This window comes from Typopeltis vanoorti, chromosome 5 (assembly GCF_054136105.1).
Source record: "Typopeltis vanoorti isolate ZY-2024b chromosome 5, IOZ_Tvanoo_1.0, whole genome shotgun sequence".
Taxonomy (NCBI): Eukaryota; Metazoa; Arthropoda; class Arachnida; order Uropygi; family Thelyphonidae; genus Typopeltis; species Typopeltis vanoorti.
In genome coordinates this window covers 105,627,457-105,645,167 of record NC_143553.1, presented here as the reverse complement: position 1 = coordinate 105,645,167, position 17,711 = coordinate 105,627,457, and the positions used below count along the sequence as shown (strand labels likewise).

Genomic DNA, 17,711 nt, shown 5'->3' with positions numbered 1-17,711 from the left:
ATTGAAAATTCTACACCTTTAGCCACCTGCCAAGTCAAGACCCTATGATCACTCTCACCGATTGGTGGCAATGTGGTCATATTTGTTACAGCCAAATCCTCAGATGTAATTACTAGGTCAAGCACTCTCTGACCCCTAGTATTTTCCATTACATGCTGTCGCAGATAGTTATCCCTTAATAACCGCATAAAATCCAATTCCTTCCTCCCGTGTGTCCTCTCCTCACTCCAATCAATGCGACCATAGTTGAAATCTCCCATAATAATCACCCTCCTTCCACTCATTTCTTCTATTTGCTTGTGCATACTGTCACCACCATCTTTTCCATCACCTGGTCTATAGCAGCACTCAATTGTATATTTAGTTCTGCTAGCCACAATCTCACACCAAATGGCCTCAAATGTGCTCTTTTCTCTATCCTGCAATTCAACTTCTATTCTCCTTGGCTGTAGCTCATCAGCTATCATCAACAATACTTCTCCCCCCATTTTATTCTCTCTGTCATTCCTGAACATACTGTACCCATCACATTCAATCCCACTAGCTATATCATCTACAGTCAGCCATGTTTCACTAATACCAATAACCTGTGGTCTGGAAGTGCCAACCATGGCCAAAAACTCTTCCTTCTTGTTCCTAATACTCCTAGTATTAGTGTACATGAATTTAAGATCCCCATTAGCCCCAACCCTACCTTGATGCCATATATTAACTATCCCACTCTGGTTTGTTGTCCTTATTTGCTCTAGCGTATTATATTCATTCTTACATTCAACTGCCTCCCTAAGGACTATATATCTACTCCCCCGCCCCTTAACGAATCTAGTTTCCCTGAATTTGCACATCCACTACATTCAGCAACACTTTCTCAAGTCTTCTTACACCATAACCATTCAAATGCAAGCCATCCATCTTATATAGATCCTTTCGCCCATCAAACTCACTCCACACGTCCACAAATTCCACACCACTCGTCATACATAACCCACGCATAAAGTCATTCGCAATTATGGCCCTCCTTTTAAACATTTCACTGTCATACCGTGGCAAAAGACTAATCATTCTAACTCTCTCACTCTTTTCTTTTGCTACCTCAAACAATTCATTCAGGTCTGCTATCATTTCCATTTTATCTCCTTTCAAATCATTCGTACCTGCCACAACAATCATTTCTTTCACCCTTTCCTTTTGCTCGCTAATAGATTCAGTTACATCCTTTATGGTCGCACCATGTTGGTACGATTTTGTCAAATCCTCTACTAACACACCTCGTACTAACGAGTCTCCATACAGCACTCTATCCTTCATTTTGTTCATGTTCACATTCATATGCCTATTTTTCCTGTCATACCTTTTATTATTGGTTGGTTCATTCAGTCGACTTTTGTTCATGCACTCTAGCTGCTGTTTTGCCCTTTCTATCGCACCATTCAACAATGCGATCTCATTCAATGCATCTATGTCATCTTTTTTATTCTCTGAGAAACCATTAATACTATCATTCACACTTTCTACATTCACACTCTCATAATTCTCATGTACAACCTTGCCGTTTCTTGTCATATCGCTATTTTCTTCATTCTGAAGGTTGACAAAAATATCACACTCACGATCCGAAATACACTTCAATTCCTCATTCTCCCTACATTTTCTACACACATTCAATCCTTTATTATCATCTATCTACATTCCGACTGCACTCCGTAAAGCGTACATTTCACAGCTAGTACACTGACTCATTTCTTTTATACTACTGTTCTTTGATAACGATGGCGAACCATCATTACTGGCCGCCATTTTCCTTCGTACAGGTGCCATAATTATTGCAACGTGTTTTATCAAATAATAAGTTATACACACCAAAAACACACAAACGGACGCACTAAAATATGCAAGGCAAACAAAGCTATGCAATATTAACTAATTTTATCAACGATAACTGAAAATAATACTTATCTTATCAGGAGCTTGCACGAACTCTTTTTGTTAGTTTTCTCTTGCGAGTAATACTACTGAAAGGTATTTAGCTTAACTTCATATCATTTGCTATCTATCCCAATGTGCAGTTACTGTGTTTAGCATGCCTTATAAGATTTAATTAGTTTAGAATGTGTTAATCTCTTAGTTTGAGTTTTATTTAGTACTGAGCATAATTGAGTGTATGAATTTGTATTGTTTTTAGATATTCCAATAAACATGTCATATTTACCTGAACCTGAGTCATGCCTGATTATGATTCCAACTTACCACTTATAAAAATAGATCCTGTTTTGGCGGGAAGGATTTAGAGAGTGAATATAATAATAGATTTAGGTCACGACTGCAATCAACTGAATCTATACGGCAGTTTAAATAAGATATTGTGTAAGAAAGCTAAGAATCTAGTATTGTCTCTCTGAGTAAAGATCTTTTCTACTATAGAATACTGGCTGGCACAGCAAAATATAAATTTACCAGTATCCGAAGAGGAAACAATCCTAGATATAAGAATAAGATTAAAGTAAGTGAATAAAGAGAATAAATCACAAAAGATAAATATTTAACAATAGAGCAGTCGGTAGGATTTGATTGTATAAGGTGTTAGGTAAGAAAGGATAGATTTAAGTAAACAACAGATTAAGCATAAACCTATAGAAGAAACATCGATATAACACAGTCCATGCCCTGAGCAGAAATCCAACAGGTATTTGCCATTATTATTATTAGCTCTGCTCTTTTCTCCAAATTTTCCGAAAATATTTTTATATGTCTGACAATCATTTCCTACTCTGGTATTTAGATCTCCCAACAAGGACCAACTTTTCCTTTTTCATTGTGTCATTTGCTTTATCTAAAGCCTCAAAAAATTCCTCCACTTCTACCTTAGTAGAACCTTCTGTGGGACCATAGGCACAAATAAGTCTCATTGTCCAGTTCCCCATTCTTATATCTGTCCACATCACTCTACTTGAGACTGCCTGCCATTCAAGAAGATTAGCTTTGTATTTAGTGTTGAATTAACCAAGTGAAAAATAAACTTTCAACATCTTCCTCTAAATCCAGAGTAATTTATTAAAAAGGTGGCATACCAATTGGCAACTCCTATAGGTAGAGATGACTTTGCTAATGCTTCGGACTGGTATCTCCACTTGGGCTTGGCTCCCACTGAAGAGACCTCAATAAAGGTCGAAACTAGCCTGGGTAGTGGCCCTTCCCTTAATGCATAACATTAGACATATCCGCAAGGAGATGTGTTTTGCATTATGGGAGATACTGAGATAGGAGTGTTGGTAGCTTGCTCCACCTTTGCAAGGAGTCGCTCTGGTGTTGTACCACCAGAGCGACTCCTTGAAGTCCTGAAGATACTTTAAGGTGCAAACTTTGTTTGCTCACACTTGGATAAAGGATTAAACTAAATTTATTATATTCGAACCAAGTGAAAAATAAACTTTCAACTATGGCTACTCCTTCTTTTCCTTGATAGTATTGCCTGAATATAACATTTTGTATTTATTGCTTAGAAAGATCTTACCAGTTTTTGTCTTTTTTGTTTCAGTCACCCCTATTATGTCAATCCGATACTTATCTAATTCCTCAGCTAGCTCCATTTCTTTGCCATTCAGGCTTCTTATGTTGATAGTACTGTTTTTTAACTCTGGTGATGTTGAGTTGAGGTGTGTTTTCAGATTTGTTCCAGTAGCTGACTTTTCGCTGTTTGCCCTGGTACCCTGGCGAAAACAACGAGGCCTTGTTTAACTGGGCGATGCCCCAGCCGGCATGGAATTCTGTCATGTTGTACCATCATTTTTGTATTTTGGTTTAAGCCAATAATAATACAATTTTCTTGGCTAAATCCGAAATTACCAGCCCATCCTTGTTCATTCAGTATCCAGGTAGATACCTAATAGGGTGCACCATGAGAAGGTGAGGATTGGACATTAGGTCAGAAGCCCTGGTCGGTTCTCCGCATTCCTTTAAAGGCTATGTGAAGGTCTCCTCTCAGTTATAACGCTTTGACCCTTAAGCACCCCTTTGATTTTGTTGACTGCTATAATTACATAATGTAATGTAACTTCTGACCTGTATAGGTGATCACTCAGGTATTTGGCAACTAAATGTTGACGATGAATCGCACAGATTACAGTGAATACATGTGGCACTGCCTCTTTGAAACATGCAATAAAACTGCAATAGCACCCTACCATCGCAAATAATAATTCTTGGAAAATGTTTTCTTCTTTTATGTATCACATATGCTAAAATTCATTTCCTGGTAAAGTAGACTCATGAAGTTGTAGAGGGAACTCGGTTTTTTACATACTCACATAATGAGTCTTCAACATTCTGGGCAATTTTATCAATTCTTTGTTGCACTGTATTATTGCTCAAAGGAATTTTTTTGATAATATCAGAGGCTGCCTTGTGCAGTACAGCGTATGACCTCACTAACAGCTGGTAGGATTAGTTCTTCACTAACATGATGCAGTTTTCCCGATTTAGCAATGAGTAAGGAAATGTTGTAAGAGGCACACAACCCATCATTATCTAGTTTGGATGCTGCTGAAAACATACCGACCAATGTTGGTGTTGTTTGAAAAAAATTTTTTTAAGTGCTTAAAAATACAATAAATCCTTATCTTTTTTATTGGCATGAACTTTTGTCAAACTTTTTGGCAAATCAGGCACATTAGTAATGTTTTGTTTGTAGGCGACTGAATAAAGCCGTATTTGAAATATTCAATATTATATTATTATTATCTGAGACCTCCACGGAGTCAAGGACTCATCGAGGGAGGCTGTAAATTACCCAACCCAGCTATCATACCTACCCTTACTAGATGCACTCACTACCCATAAGGGCAAATTATTCCACTCACTGCTCTATGGGAGAAAAACCTAACGCTTACCCCTTTCTTGACTGCAAATAAATTTAACTTCCATGGATGCCCTCATGTTCTCTCCCCACCTTCCATATAATGAAAAATTTTATCAGTTGAAATGCTATAACACCCATTCAAAAGTTTATAGACCTCTATCATATCACCTCTCTTTCTCCTGTTAACCAGAGTTTGTAACCCACATACTTGCAATCTTTCCTCATAATCTAAATCCCATAATCCAGATATAATCTTTGTAATTCTTCTTTGCATCCTTTCCAAAGCTTCTTTATCCCCTTGGAACCAAGGAGACCAAATCTGCGCACAGTAATTTAAGTGTGGTCTTATCAAAGCCTTATAAAGAGGCAAAATTACTTCCTTATCCTTACATGTCAAGGTTCGCTTCAGCGTAGCAATTATCCTCTGAGTTGTAGTTGCAACTTTTGCTATGTGACCTTTGAACTTTAAATTCTTATCCACCAATACACCAAGATTCCCTTTCCTCTTCAGTTTCTTGTAGCATAACCTGACAGCCATTTTTGTTTGCCCAGATTTCCAGTCTATTCAAATCATTTTGTAATTGCTGAATATCAGTAGCATCCCTGATTGCCCTGCCTATCTTTGCATCATCAGCAAATAATTGCAAATCTGATGATAGACCCTGCTTGATGTCATTAATGTATAGATTGTGCATATTTCTTCATGGGTTCAGTCATGATATTACCTGTAAAAAAAAATTAAATTTACAAAATTGCTAGATTACAATTTCTCGCATACCTAAACCAAATAATTTTTACAAGAAAAAGGTATAAAAATACTCAAGTGAAACAAGCTGTTTTATTGGAACAACAATAATTTGCTTTGTGTATAATCCATGCAAGTAAAATACCAACTAGGTATCAAATATGCAAAATTTTTATGCACTACATAAAATTGCTAACTGCTTGTCACACAATTCAGATTAATGTGGCAAAGTGTAAGGTTATGCATTTCGGGGTGAAAAGATTACCAGCTGTGTACCACATTGATGGAACTGTACTCCAGGAAATTTAAAGAGATTTGGGAATGTTAGTGGGTGGGGAGTTAAAGTTTAGATGGCACATTGCAAAAGTGGCTAAAGTAGCCCATCAGATTACTTGGTTACTGAAGAATACCATGATGAGCAGAGACAAGCAAGTTATTATACCTCTTTACAAAGCCTTTGGTAAGACCTCATCTTGACTACTGCAGACAGCTTTGGTCACCTTGGTGTCTTGGGGATGAGGAGGAGATAATCTAGAAGCATGCAACCAAGATGGTAGGCAGGTTTATGGAATGAACATTATGAAGACAGGCTGAAGATTTAAGAAATTGGTTGACAGGCAGAAAGGGGGTGGGGAGTTATAGGATTGACATATACAAGTTACTGAAGGTTTTTTATACAGAATTAATACAGAAGAAACTTTTCAGAACAGGTTTGGTGGTGGGATAACTAGGGCCATCATTGAAACTGAACAAAAATGTAATTAGCAGGGCTATTAACACTAGATTTTTTGGATGGAGAGTTGCGAACAAGTGGAAAAGTTGCGAGATTCTGTTGTGAGTGCCATGACTGTGAATGAGTTTAAAGCAATATATGATAGAGACTGTGAGAATGTTGATTAGTGCCTTGGCATGACATTTAAGGCCTCCTTTGATGAGTATAAAAAGAATAATAATAATAATTTGTAAACTGAAGTTTAGCCTGTAATTATTGATGATCGCTTGAGCTATTTAGTCCAAAAGATTTCAAATATCAATATATATTTAAAATGTTACCATTCTAGTTATAAACATCTTATTTACAGTCACCTTTACAAATTTAACTAAATTTATGGCAGTGCAATATTGCAATATCAAAATGCAGAAGTCTATTTACACTTGGCAGTCAACTAGTGTGTATTCTCTTCCACTCACAATGCCAATCTGTTCAAGGCTCTCCAAAAGAATATCAGATTCATTCTATATTTCTGATTTAAATCAAGAACAAATACTGGATTTCTCACATCAAAGAATCCTAGAAGAATTAACTAGTAATATTCTACCATAATCTGCTTATCATTAATTCCTAATATTGGAAATGATGTATCCTCAAGGGGTATACAGAATATGGTAGTACAGCAATCCCTCAACTGCCCAACTTCACTAGGAAATCGATTCGTTGGCTGGATAAGTGAAAGGTCAGTTGATGACAGATTAATACATTCAAGAGGGTCTGTTAATTAATGTAGGATAATTGAGAATTTCTAAATTCAGAAACTCAAGAATTTCTAATGGATTATTTAATTAAATTATTTAAGGAATTTGCAACATATACTGGAATATTAATTAAAAGAAACATTAATGAATACTTCCTATATTTCGGCAATGTCACATTGCCATCTCCATGGGAACATACAAATATGACACGTGCACGCTGGAACTACAAAAAGCAAATGAGGCAGAAGATAAGAAACTACTCTTGTTCCTCAAGTCCTAATGGTGCCCCCCCCCCCCCCCCTCTTATTGGGTTATATTGGGTTGTCTTGGCCTTTGGGCTGATGTTCTCATTATGTAAGTCTCCCAAATTTGGGGCAGTCTCATGCACCCAAATTTGTTGAGGTTTTGAATGTTTTTAAGAGCTGAGGCTGATTCTATGAATAGTCTTTCATACTTGAACTTACTGTGGTGTATTACTTTGGCTTTCTTCCAACGTATTCTGTGGCAGGTACCCAGAGCATGGTCTTCAGGTCCTGAGTGGCTGTACTGGTGAAACTGGATGTAGTCCTTGTGCCCTGAAATCCTGATAATCGTTGTCCTGCCTGTTTGGCCAAAGTAGGACAGTCTACAGCTTCAAGGGACCTGGTATACTCCAGGTAGGTCAAGAGGAAGTGGTTGGTCTTTGGTAGAGCAGATGAGGAATGCCAACTTTTTATATGGTTTGTAACAAGAAGTCAGGTCATATTTTTTAGGATTTTGGTTATTTTTTACAAGGTGCCCCAGATATAGGGAATGGTGATAGATTTAGTGTAATCGTTATTGTGAAGGGGGAGTGGGGGGGGGTTATGGTTTACTGGTTTTAATATTTTTTGGATTTTTTTGAGGTTGTAGCCATTGGCTAAGAAAGTATTAAGGATGTGCTTTAGTTCCATAGTTAGGGCATTGTCACCTGAACAGATTAATTTTGCCCTGTTATATAGTGTTTTAATAACCCCATATTGTTGTGTGTGTGTGTGTGGGGGGGGGGAATTGCTGGTGAATGTATCTGCTTGTATGGGTGGGTTTTCTATAAACAGAGAAAAGGAAGGATCCACTAAGGCTGGCGAGTGATTAGTGTCTAGGAAAGGGAGGCTGTTCTTTTACTCTTTTTCCAAGGTGAACAGGATTCGGGGGTGTTGGTTGTTTAAGTGTGTTAAGAAGCAGTGGAGTGTATCTGAGCCATGTGGCCAAATAGTGAACACATCATCCACATACCGAAGCCAAATAGTGGGTTTTTGTGGGGCAGAGTTTAAGGATTTCTCTTCAAAAGTCTCCATAAAGAAGTTCACCATGGGTAGGAAAGTGGTAAACCCATGGCTATCCCCCTATCTGTTTGCAGAATTTTCCTTGCAAAATGAAATAGCCTATGTTCATTGTGAACTGAAATAGGGCTGAGATATCAGAAGGAAATTTGCTTGGATGAGCTATAAAGTTTCCTTGAGTGGGACATTTGTGAATAAGGAGGAGACGTCAAAACTGACCATTATGTCATTATGTTGGAGTGTAAGGTTTTCTATACTGGCTTTGAAGTGGGCTGAGTTTTTTAGGTGTGATGGTGTGTTGCCAGTATAGTGTGCGAGCGCTTTGGATAAACGTTTGGCTAATTTATGTGGGGGGGGGGGGGATCAATGCCATCCACTATGGGATGTAATGGCACATTTAGTTTATGTATTTTTGGAAGTCCATATAAATAGGGGGGGGGTCTGGAGTTAAACGGTTTTAGTTTGTTGGTAACTTCCACAGGGCAAGAAGTGACCTTCTTAAGGAGCCTATGGAGTGTTCTAATTTCAGAGCTGGTAGGATTATATTCAATAGGGAGGTAGGTAGGTAGAACGATCTAATAATAAAGCATTAAGCTTACCTGTGTAGTCTTTTTGGTTGAGAACCACAGTGGCGTTACCCTTATCCGCTTTGATGATTACTATTTCCTTGTTTTTTTCATTTCTAGTAGAGCTATATATTCGTCTTTGGATATGTTGTCTTTTGGTGGTCTTGCTTTGGTGAGAACACCGGCTACATCCAGTCTTACATTGCTGTATAGAGGCTTAAGTGCTGTGAAGACATAATGTTGGAAGTTTAATGGATTTTTTACAACACTCAGAAAGGATTAAAAAGAATTTAATACTTACTATATTTCGTCCTAGTCACTAGGACATCTATGGGGATTACAAAAATAACTAATGTAACATAACACAAATATCATACAATAATAAGCCCAACCACATGGGTGACACTAAAGTCCTATCTAGGTGGAGTGCCCTCTAAGGGCGGTTGTAGGTGGCCTGGAATATAAAATAGGATCTCTGGTGATGAGTGTTTCCCAAATTTTTGGAAGCTTAATGCAACCGTATTTATTAAGATTTGGTTGATTTCTAAGAGTTGCTGCTGCTTCTGAGAATAGTCTCTCTTTCTTGAATTTGCTGTGATGGAGCATGGTGGTTTTCTTCCATGATACTCTGTGGGTGGTGTCCAAGACATGGTCAGCCAAGCCTGAATGACCATAGTTGTGTTTACAGATGTAAGAATTGTGTTCCTCTAAGCGGATGGATGCTGATCTGCCTGTCTGTCCAAAGTACGCCAGCTTACAGGAACAGGGTACTTTTGTAAACTCCAGGCAGAGAGAGAGAGGAGGGAGCTGATCTTTTGTAGAACAGATAAGGGTAGCAAGTTTGGCATTTTTAAATTCTTGTTGACGAAAAGGACTGGGAATGGGAGAGGAACTAATTATTTTTTTGATACTAATTTTTTTGACACTACTGAGCTTAACTACATACACAACACTTTCCTCTCCAATGGCTACAGCGATCACAGTATCAAAAAAATAATTAGTTCCTCTCCCATTCCCAGTCCTTCTCGTCAACAAGAATTTAAAAATGCCATCACTATACCCTACATCCGTGGCACATCCGAAAAAATAGCCAAGATTCTAAAAAAGTACAACCTACACACAGAATATAAACCCCACTGCAAACTTGCTACCCTTATCCATTCTACAAAAGATCAGCTCCCTCCTCTCTCTCTGCCTGGAGTTTACAAAGTATCCTGTTCCTGTAAGCTGGCGTACTTTGGACAGACAGGCAGATCAGCATCCATCCACTTAGAGGAACACAATTCTTACATCTGTAAACACAACTATGGTCATTCAGGCTTGGCTGACCATGTCTTGGACACCACCCACAGAGTATCATGGAAGAAAACCACCATGCTCCATCACAGCAAATTCAAGAAAGAGAGACTATTCGTAGAAGCAGCAGCCACTCTTAGAAATCAACCAAATCTTAATAAATACGGTTGCATTAAGCTTCCGAAAATTTGGGAAACACTCATCACCAGAGATTCTGCTTTATATTCCAGACCACCTACAACTGCCCTTAGAGGGCGCTCCACCTAGATAGGACTTTAGTGTCACCCACGTGGTTGGGCTTAGTATTGTATGATATTTGTGTTATGTTACATTAGTTATTTTTGTAATCCCCGTAGATGTCCTAGTGACTAGGATGAAATATAGTAAGTATTAAATTCTTTTTAATCCTTTCTGAGTGTTGTAAAAAATCCATTAAAGCTCCAACATTATTATCCAGTCTTACGTTGTTGCCGATATGGTTTGGAAGTTTGCAGATACCACATTCTATTTGGATCATCATTTCCTTGGAAGGTATTTTTTTTTTAGGAGATAAGGCGAAATTGTGGCCACATGCAAGAGCAGTGAGTGCTACAGGCTTCAAAACAATGGAAGAGTGGTTGACTACAGTGTTGAGTGGTTGCTGTGGTATGGAGGTAGAGTTCTTTTTCAGGTTATCAAATTTCTTGATGTGCCGACTACATATTTTTTCAAATTCATTTGTTGTCGAAGCACATGAAACCATAAAGAATCATCCAAAGGTTCAGCATGCTTGAAAGCTCCTCCTCTAGTGACAGCAAAGATTTTGTCGGCTAGGAGAATGCGCGTAGCAGTAATTTGTTCTCATAGTAGGGCAAAGCTAGCGCGGTTATAAATCCAGAGAGCCTTCTGTGAAGAAGGCTCTCTGGATTTACAGGCGCTAGACGAGGAGCTTTCAAGCATGCTGTGCCATGACCTTTGGACGATGCTTTATGACATCTCGTGCGCTTTGGCAACAAAAGAATTTGAAAAAATACGTAGTCGGCACATCAAGAAATTTGATAACCTGAAAAAGAACTCTACCACCATACCACAGCAACCACTCAACACTGTAGTCAACCACTCTTCCATTGTTTTGAAGCCTGAAGCACTCACCCCTCTTGTACATGGCCACAATTTTGCCTTATCTCCTAAAAAAATACCTGCGGAGGGAATAATGATCCAAATAGAACGTGGTATCCGCAACCTTCCAAACCATATCGCCAACAATGTAAGACTGGATGTAGCTTGTGTTCTCACCAATGCAAGACCACCAAAAACCAACATATCCAAAGACGAATATACAGCTCTACTAGAAATGAAGAATAACAAGGAAATAATAGTCACCCAAGTGGATAAGGGTAACGCCACTGTGGTTCTCAACCAAAAGGACTACACAAGGTAAGCTTAATAATATCGGACTACCTACCTCCCTATTGAATATAATCCTACCAGCTCTCAAATTAGAACACATCATAGGCTCCTTAAGAAGGTCACTTCTTGCCCTGTGGAAGTTACCAACAAACTAAAACCGTTTAACTCCAGATCTCCCTCACATTTATATGGACTTCCAAAAATACATAAACTAAATGTGCCATTATGACCCATAATGGATGGCATTGATTCCCCCACATATAAATTAGCTAAACATTTAGCCAAAGTGCTCACACACTATACTGGCAACACACCATCACACATAAAAAACTCAGCCCACTTCAAAGCCAGTATAGAAAACCTTTCACTCCAAGATACTGACATAATAGTCAGTTTTGACGCCTCCTCCCTATTCACAAATGTCCCACTCAAGGATACCTTAGAGCTCATCCAAGCCAAATTTCCTCCTGATATCTCAGCCAAATTTCAGTTCACAATGAACTCAGGCTATTTCGTTTGGCAAGGAAAATTCTACAAACAGATAGAGAGGACAGCCATGGGTTCGCCACTTTCCCCACCCTTGGCCAACTTCTTTATGGAGACTTTTGAAGAGAAAGCCTTAAACTCTGCCCCACAAAAACCCATTCCACTCCTCCTTAACACACTTAAAGAACAAAAATCCCAGAATCCTGTTCACCTTGGAAAAAGATAAAAAAACAGCCTCCCTTTCCTAGACACTAATCACTCGCCAGCCTTGATGAATCCTTGGTTTTCTCTGTTTATAGAAAACCCACCCATACAGGCAGATACATTCACCAGCAATTCCCCCCTGCCCCACAACAATATGGGGTTATTAAAACACTATATAACAGGGCAAAATTAATCTGTTCAGATGGCAATGCCCTAACTACAGAACTAAACCACATTCTTAATACTTTCTTAGCCAATGGCTACAACCCCCCCCCCCAAAAAAAATCCAAAAAATATTAAAGCCAGTAAACCACAACCCCCTCTCCCCTTCACAATAAAGATTACACTAAATCTATTACCATTTCCTACATCCGGGGCACCTCGGAAAAAAGAACCAAAATCCTTAAAAAATATGACCTGACTTCTTGTTACAAACCATATAAAAATTTGGCATCCCTTATTGCTCTACCAAAGATCAACCACTTCCCCTAGACCAACCTGTGGTATATCAGGTCCCTTGCAACTGTCCTACATCTGTCCTACAGCCACTCTGAGCTTGCAGACCATGCTCTGGATGCCTGCCACAGAATACGTTGGAAGAAAGCCAAAGTAATACACCACAGCAAGTTCAAGTATGAAAGACTATTCATAAAATCAGCCTCAGCTCTAAAAAAACATTCCAAACCTCAACAAATTTGGGTGCATGAGACTGCCCCAAATTTGGGAGACTTACATAATGAGAACATCAGCCCAAAGGACAAGACAACCCAATATAACCCACTAAGAGGAGGGGGGGGGCACCATTAGGACTTGAGGAACAAGAGTAATTTCTTAGCCTCTGCCTCACTTGCTTTTTGTAGTTCCTGCATGCACATGTCATATTTGTATGTTCCCATGGAGATGGCAATGTGACATTGCCGAAATATAGGAAGTATTCATTAATGTTTCTTTTAATTAATATTCCAGTATATGTTGTAAATTCCTTAAATAATTTAATAGTTATGTGTTACCAACGTATAAGCCTTTCTACAAGAATTAATGCACTTCCTCTGAATCTTTTAACTTCCAAATGGGCATTAAACAACTCTTTTGCTAATCTTTTCCATTCTGCTTAAGTGACCATATACTACCTCATACCATCTTAGATTAGCTTGCTGCACACATACATTCTTGAATGCCAAGAAATCCTTGAAAGGCTATGCAAGGATAATGTTCCTGTTCATTACCTTTTCTTTCTGTGTTCTCCTTATCATAACATTATTTTTTTTATGTTCTGAATAATGCTGTTCACTATTTAACTGTATTTGATTTTTCTCTGAAGTCTCAGAACACACTACTTTATTTTTCTCTTTTTATGAAAAGACCATATATATATATGTATGATTTGAATAAAGCTACAAAATTAGTCAATAAGCATATTTCTGAAGAAAATGAATTTTGGATGATAATAAGAAACTGAAATCTGAATTTAAAAAATACAAATCTGAAATGAAAGTGACAAATTTAGAGGCTTTACATTAATGATCCAGAGATACAGTTTTTCCCAATTTTTGTTCTGAAAAGAATAGTGAAAAATATCAGTTGCATCCAGAAACTAAGTTTTGATTGGTTGTAAATGAATGAAATGACATCTTAAATATTACTATACTGTCACAAGTTTACACATGGTGTCAGACACTTATTCACATATTCTTCCCATACACTGAGATATTCATCATATCAGGATGCAAGTTTTTGTATATTCTCATTAACATAGTCTGCCAGCAGTGTTTGCCTGTGTTTTGACCTAATTACTGCTGACGAATTTTTGAGATGCTAAAAATCTCTTCAAGTGGAGAAAAATATGGAAGTCATGAAGTGGAACATTGATACTATAGGGTGGGTGCTGGAAGACTTCAGTTTGAGCAGGAGTGCAGCATGTGCATTATTGTGAATCAAAAGAACTCTGATCTGTGGAAGTTTAATCTTTTGTTTCAAATAGACAAAAAAAATTGTATTTAGAGTCTTGTAGTAAATGTTTTGTTCACTGCATTTATGTCGAGACATAAATGCAATGAACAAAACAACATATCTGTCCCAAAACATGGTATATCTTGGAGGAAAGTGTCCACTTGAATTTTTCTGCTTCAGAGAACCACTGTGATGCCATTGCACTTACTGATGCTTACGCTCCGATCTCACATGAGAAATCTAGATTTCTCATGTGAGATCGGAGTCTCTGTTTTCATTTTCATTCTCTTTTCATCTCTTGTCATAATGTAGTTTAAAATTAAAGTTCGTAATGATACCATTCCAGAAAGTTCAAAGTTCCACCATGAGTTTGTTTTGTACTCATCAGCAAGGATTTTGGCAACCCATCTTACATTACATTTGTGATACTGTAAGGGTGCATTCTGTGATGTCAAGAATAAGAAATGTGCAGGAAATATAAGCTCCACTCAGAAATGTCAATCTTCTGTTTTTTCACAAATCTTCTCATTTACCTGGTCAAGCAGATTGACAGTGATGGACAATGGGCAGCTAGTTCAGTCTTCATTGTGCACATTTGTCCTCCCTTCACTGACTTATGCCATTTTTCCATATACTTGACTAACTTGCTGATACATTTTAGTCAGGAACATATCTGGCATTCAAAAATTTCATCAACAATGATCATATTTCACAACTTGTAGGATTTTTTATTTTCTTAATTTCTTTGATGACGTGTTGGCAAACTCATAAACATGGAGTGACTGAAAATATGTCCATTGTGCAAAGTTATTCCCACTCCAACCACTTACATTACAGGTATATGCAAACTGGAACTTTGTTTCTGGATATGCCTTGTATATTACATCTGATTACAAATTTTTTTTAATTTTGATACACTTTGTAAAATTGTAATTCTGCTTCTCTATACTGTAATAGTTGTGATATTCAGCTGAAAAAATGAACTAAAAGTCAGAATCTAGCATATGTAATGTATTAAGACATGATTAGATCACAGTATATAGAATATTCAAGGCATTTTGAAATAAGAAAAACTTACATTAGGGGAAGTAGCAGAAGCTAATAGAGGTAAAAGACCACCACAGGCTATAATAATGTTATCAGCAAGCTGCGATATCAAATGGACAGTATTGATAACAAAGATGGCATTTTCACTGCTATTAACAAAGTCAATTACTGTCTTTGTTGTATGGCTAAACAAAAAAAAAAATATATAATAATAAAACAGCAAAGTTAAATGGGGAAAATAAAGATATAAGCATAAGTTAAATAATGAATGAATAACTCATAATGAATATTTGGATTTCAACAATATCACAAGTACTCTGAATGTTTTAATTATTTTCTCAAGATAAGTCATATTAGAACATAAAAAGGTTTGCTTTAAATAAATGACAAGGAAATTATTAGTTCTGTTCAAGACACAAAATTTACTGCTGTTTATACACAAGTTCCTATTATGAAATAATATAACCACTGACTGTTTAATCTATGCCTAAATACCTAAGTGCAGAATCTAGCTGCTCAGATATTACTGAGATGACTTTATATTGATATAGATATTGATATCTATATCAATACAACCTTACACTTCATTATCACTCTGTATACCAGCATATATGCAACATGTATACAACAATATCAAGCACATGTTTTATCTCTAGTTGAAATGATTGAAGAAAGTAACACATCACGCTCAAATATCAAATGAAGGTGAAAGAATGTTTCTGTTATGTAACAGATGTCCCACTGCAATGTAACATCACAGTGAACAAGCTGAGTATTGGGAGACTGATACAAAACAAAATTAAACAAGAAATTGGGGCAAGTATGTATGTGATAGCAATTCAATTAATATAAACAGTTTTCTTAAGAAAGTGGTCAGTCACCCTCCCTAAAATACATTTACATACTCTAACAAAGTATATACAAGCAAGTTGGTTTAGTTATATATAATTGGCAAATCAATAAAACAAAGATGTCTCTATACTGAAGTTGGAAAAACAACAAGATGTGTGCACTTCAACTCACAAATACAAGAGTTTGATTTTTGATTCTTGTCATGCTCAAAGAAATTTATATATGAGTTTTTTCAACTCATGATGAGTTAACTAATCTCATATGGAGGTATCAGGATTTTTCCATCCCAGAAACTTGGTTTTTCATCCTGCAAAAATAGGCCAATTGACCACAGAACACATGCACTCAGAAAAAAAGTGCTACATAACAGGTGGTGGATGGTGTAACACATATGGTACACAAACAAGCCAATGAATTAGAAATTTTTATTTAATAACATGTTGGACCTCCTTTAGCCTGAATTACGGCACATATGCAGTTTGACATAGACTACACTAGAGGCACCTCTAACTGTGTCAGTTATGCCTCTGACTGTGTCAGAGGCATAACTGTGGTGTCTTCGGACGACCACAGTTATGCCTCTGACAAGCAACACGGGTTATTTTTCCAAATTATATCCACACCTGGGATATATTTTTGCACTGATTAAACACTTGGGATATCTCATCTTTTGGGAAACCAGTCAGCTCTGTTGTTTTCAAAATTGTGGCTCAGTCAGATGGGCACCCACAATAAGTCCTGTATCAAACTCGGAAAGATCTGGTTTTTCCCATAGTTATCAACACTATTGATGATTTTTGACCAGCAGCATTCTTAAATAGTTGGCTAAAACATGTGGTGACACATGTGACCCGGTATGTGTAGATTCAGTAATGGTGGGAAAAGTTACATGGAATATTTTAAATATAAGAGTAGCATGTGGCAGCTGCATTCATTCTAAATAGAATGCAACCAGCAGATGAAGTTAGAACAGTGAAGCAACATGAATCATTGTAATACAACCACTTTAAATCAATTATAAAATTTAATAATTCAAAGTAATTTGTGGAGGGAGTGGAGTGAACTGTGGTACTTGTGACATTGAAAACTCTATGTTTGAAAATTAATGATTATTCAGAAAATTATTTTTGTTTAGTTGCAGTCAGATGCTGAAAAATTGCTAATATAAATATAAAAAAGTTTTTGGTATGCTATGAAAGAAACATTTAGGAAAAATTCTCTTATCCACCTAGATAGCATTATAGATTAAAGATACCAAGAAATTATATTCTTCGTTTAATCTTTATCCAAGTGTAAGCAAACAAAGTTTGTGGCTGAAGTATTTAAAGGACTGGGACAACTCATATATAGAAGCTAATGAATTCACATCACTTGCCTTAGTATCCCATAATGCAAAGCACACATACCTTGCGGACATGTATAATACCATGCATTATGGGAAGAGCCACTACCCAGATATTTCGTGTGGCAAAACAATTTTTACCTTCAAAAAGAGGGTATAGCCATGGGCTCACCACTTTCCGCCCAATAGCAAACTTTTATATGGA

At 37.2% G+C, this 17,711-nt stretch overlaps 1 protein-coding gene across 1 annotated transcript in view; it reads right to left on the bottom strand.

Annotated features, from left to right (window-relative positions):
* The window catches only part of rg (A kinase anchor protein rugose), a 1,380,990-nt gene that overhangs the window by 806,773 nt on the left and 556,506 nt on the right, over window positions 1-17,711 (bottom strand). Inside the window, exon 25 of the mRNA XM_090393458.1 lies at window positions 15,344-15,497. Coding sequence (XP_090249584.1) covers window positions 15,344-15,497 — 154 coding nt within the window. The remainder of the gene's footprint in view (window positions 1-15,343; window positions 15,498-17,711) is intronic.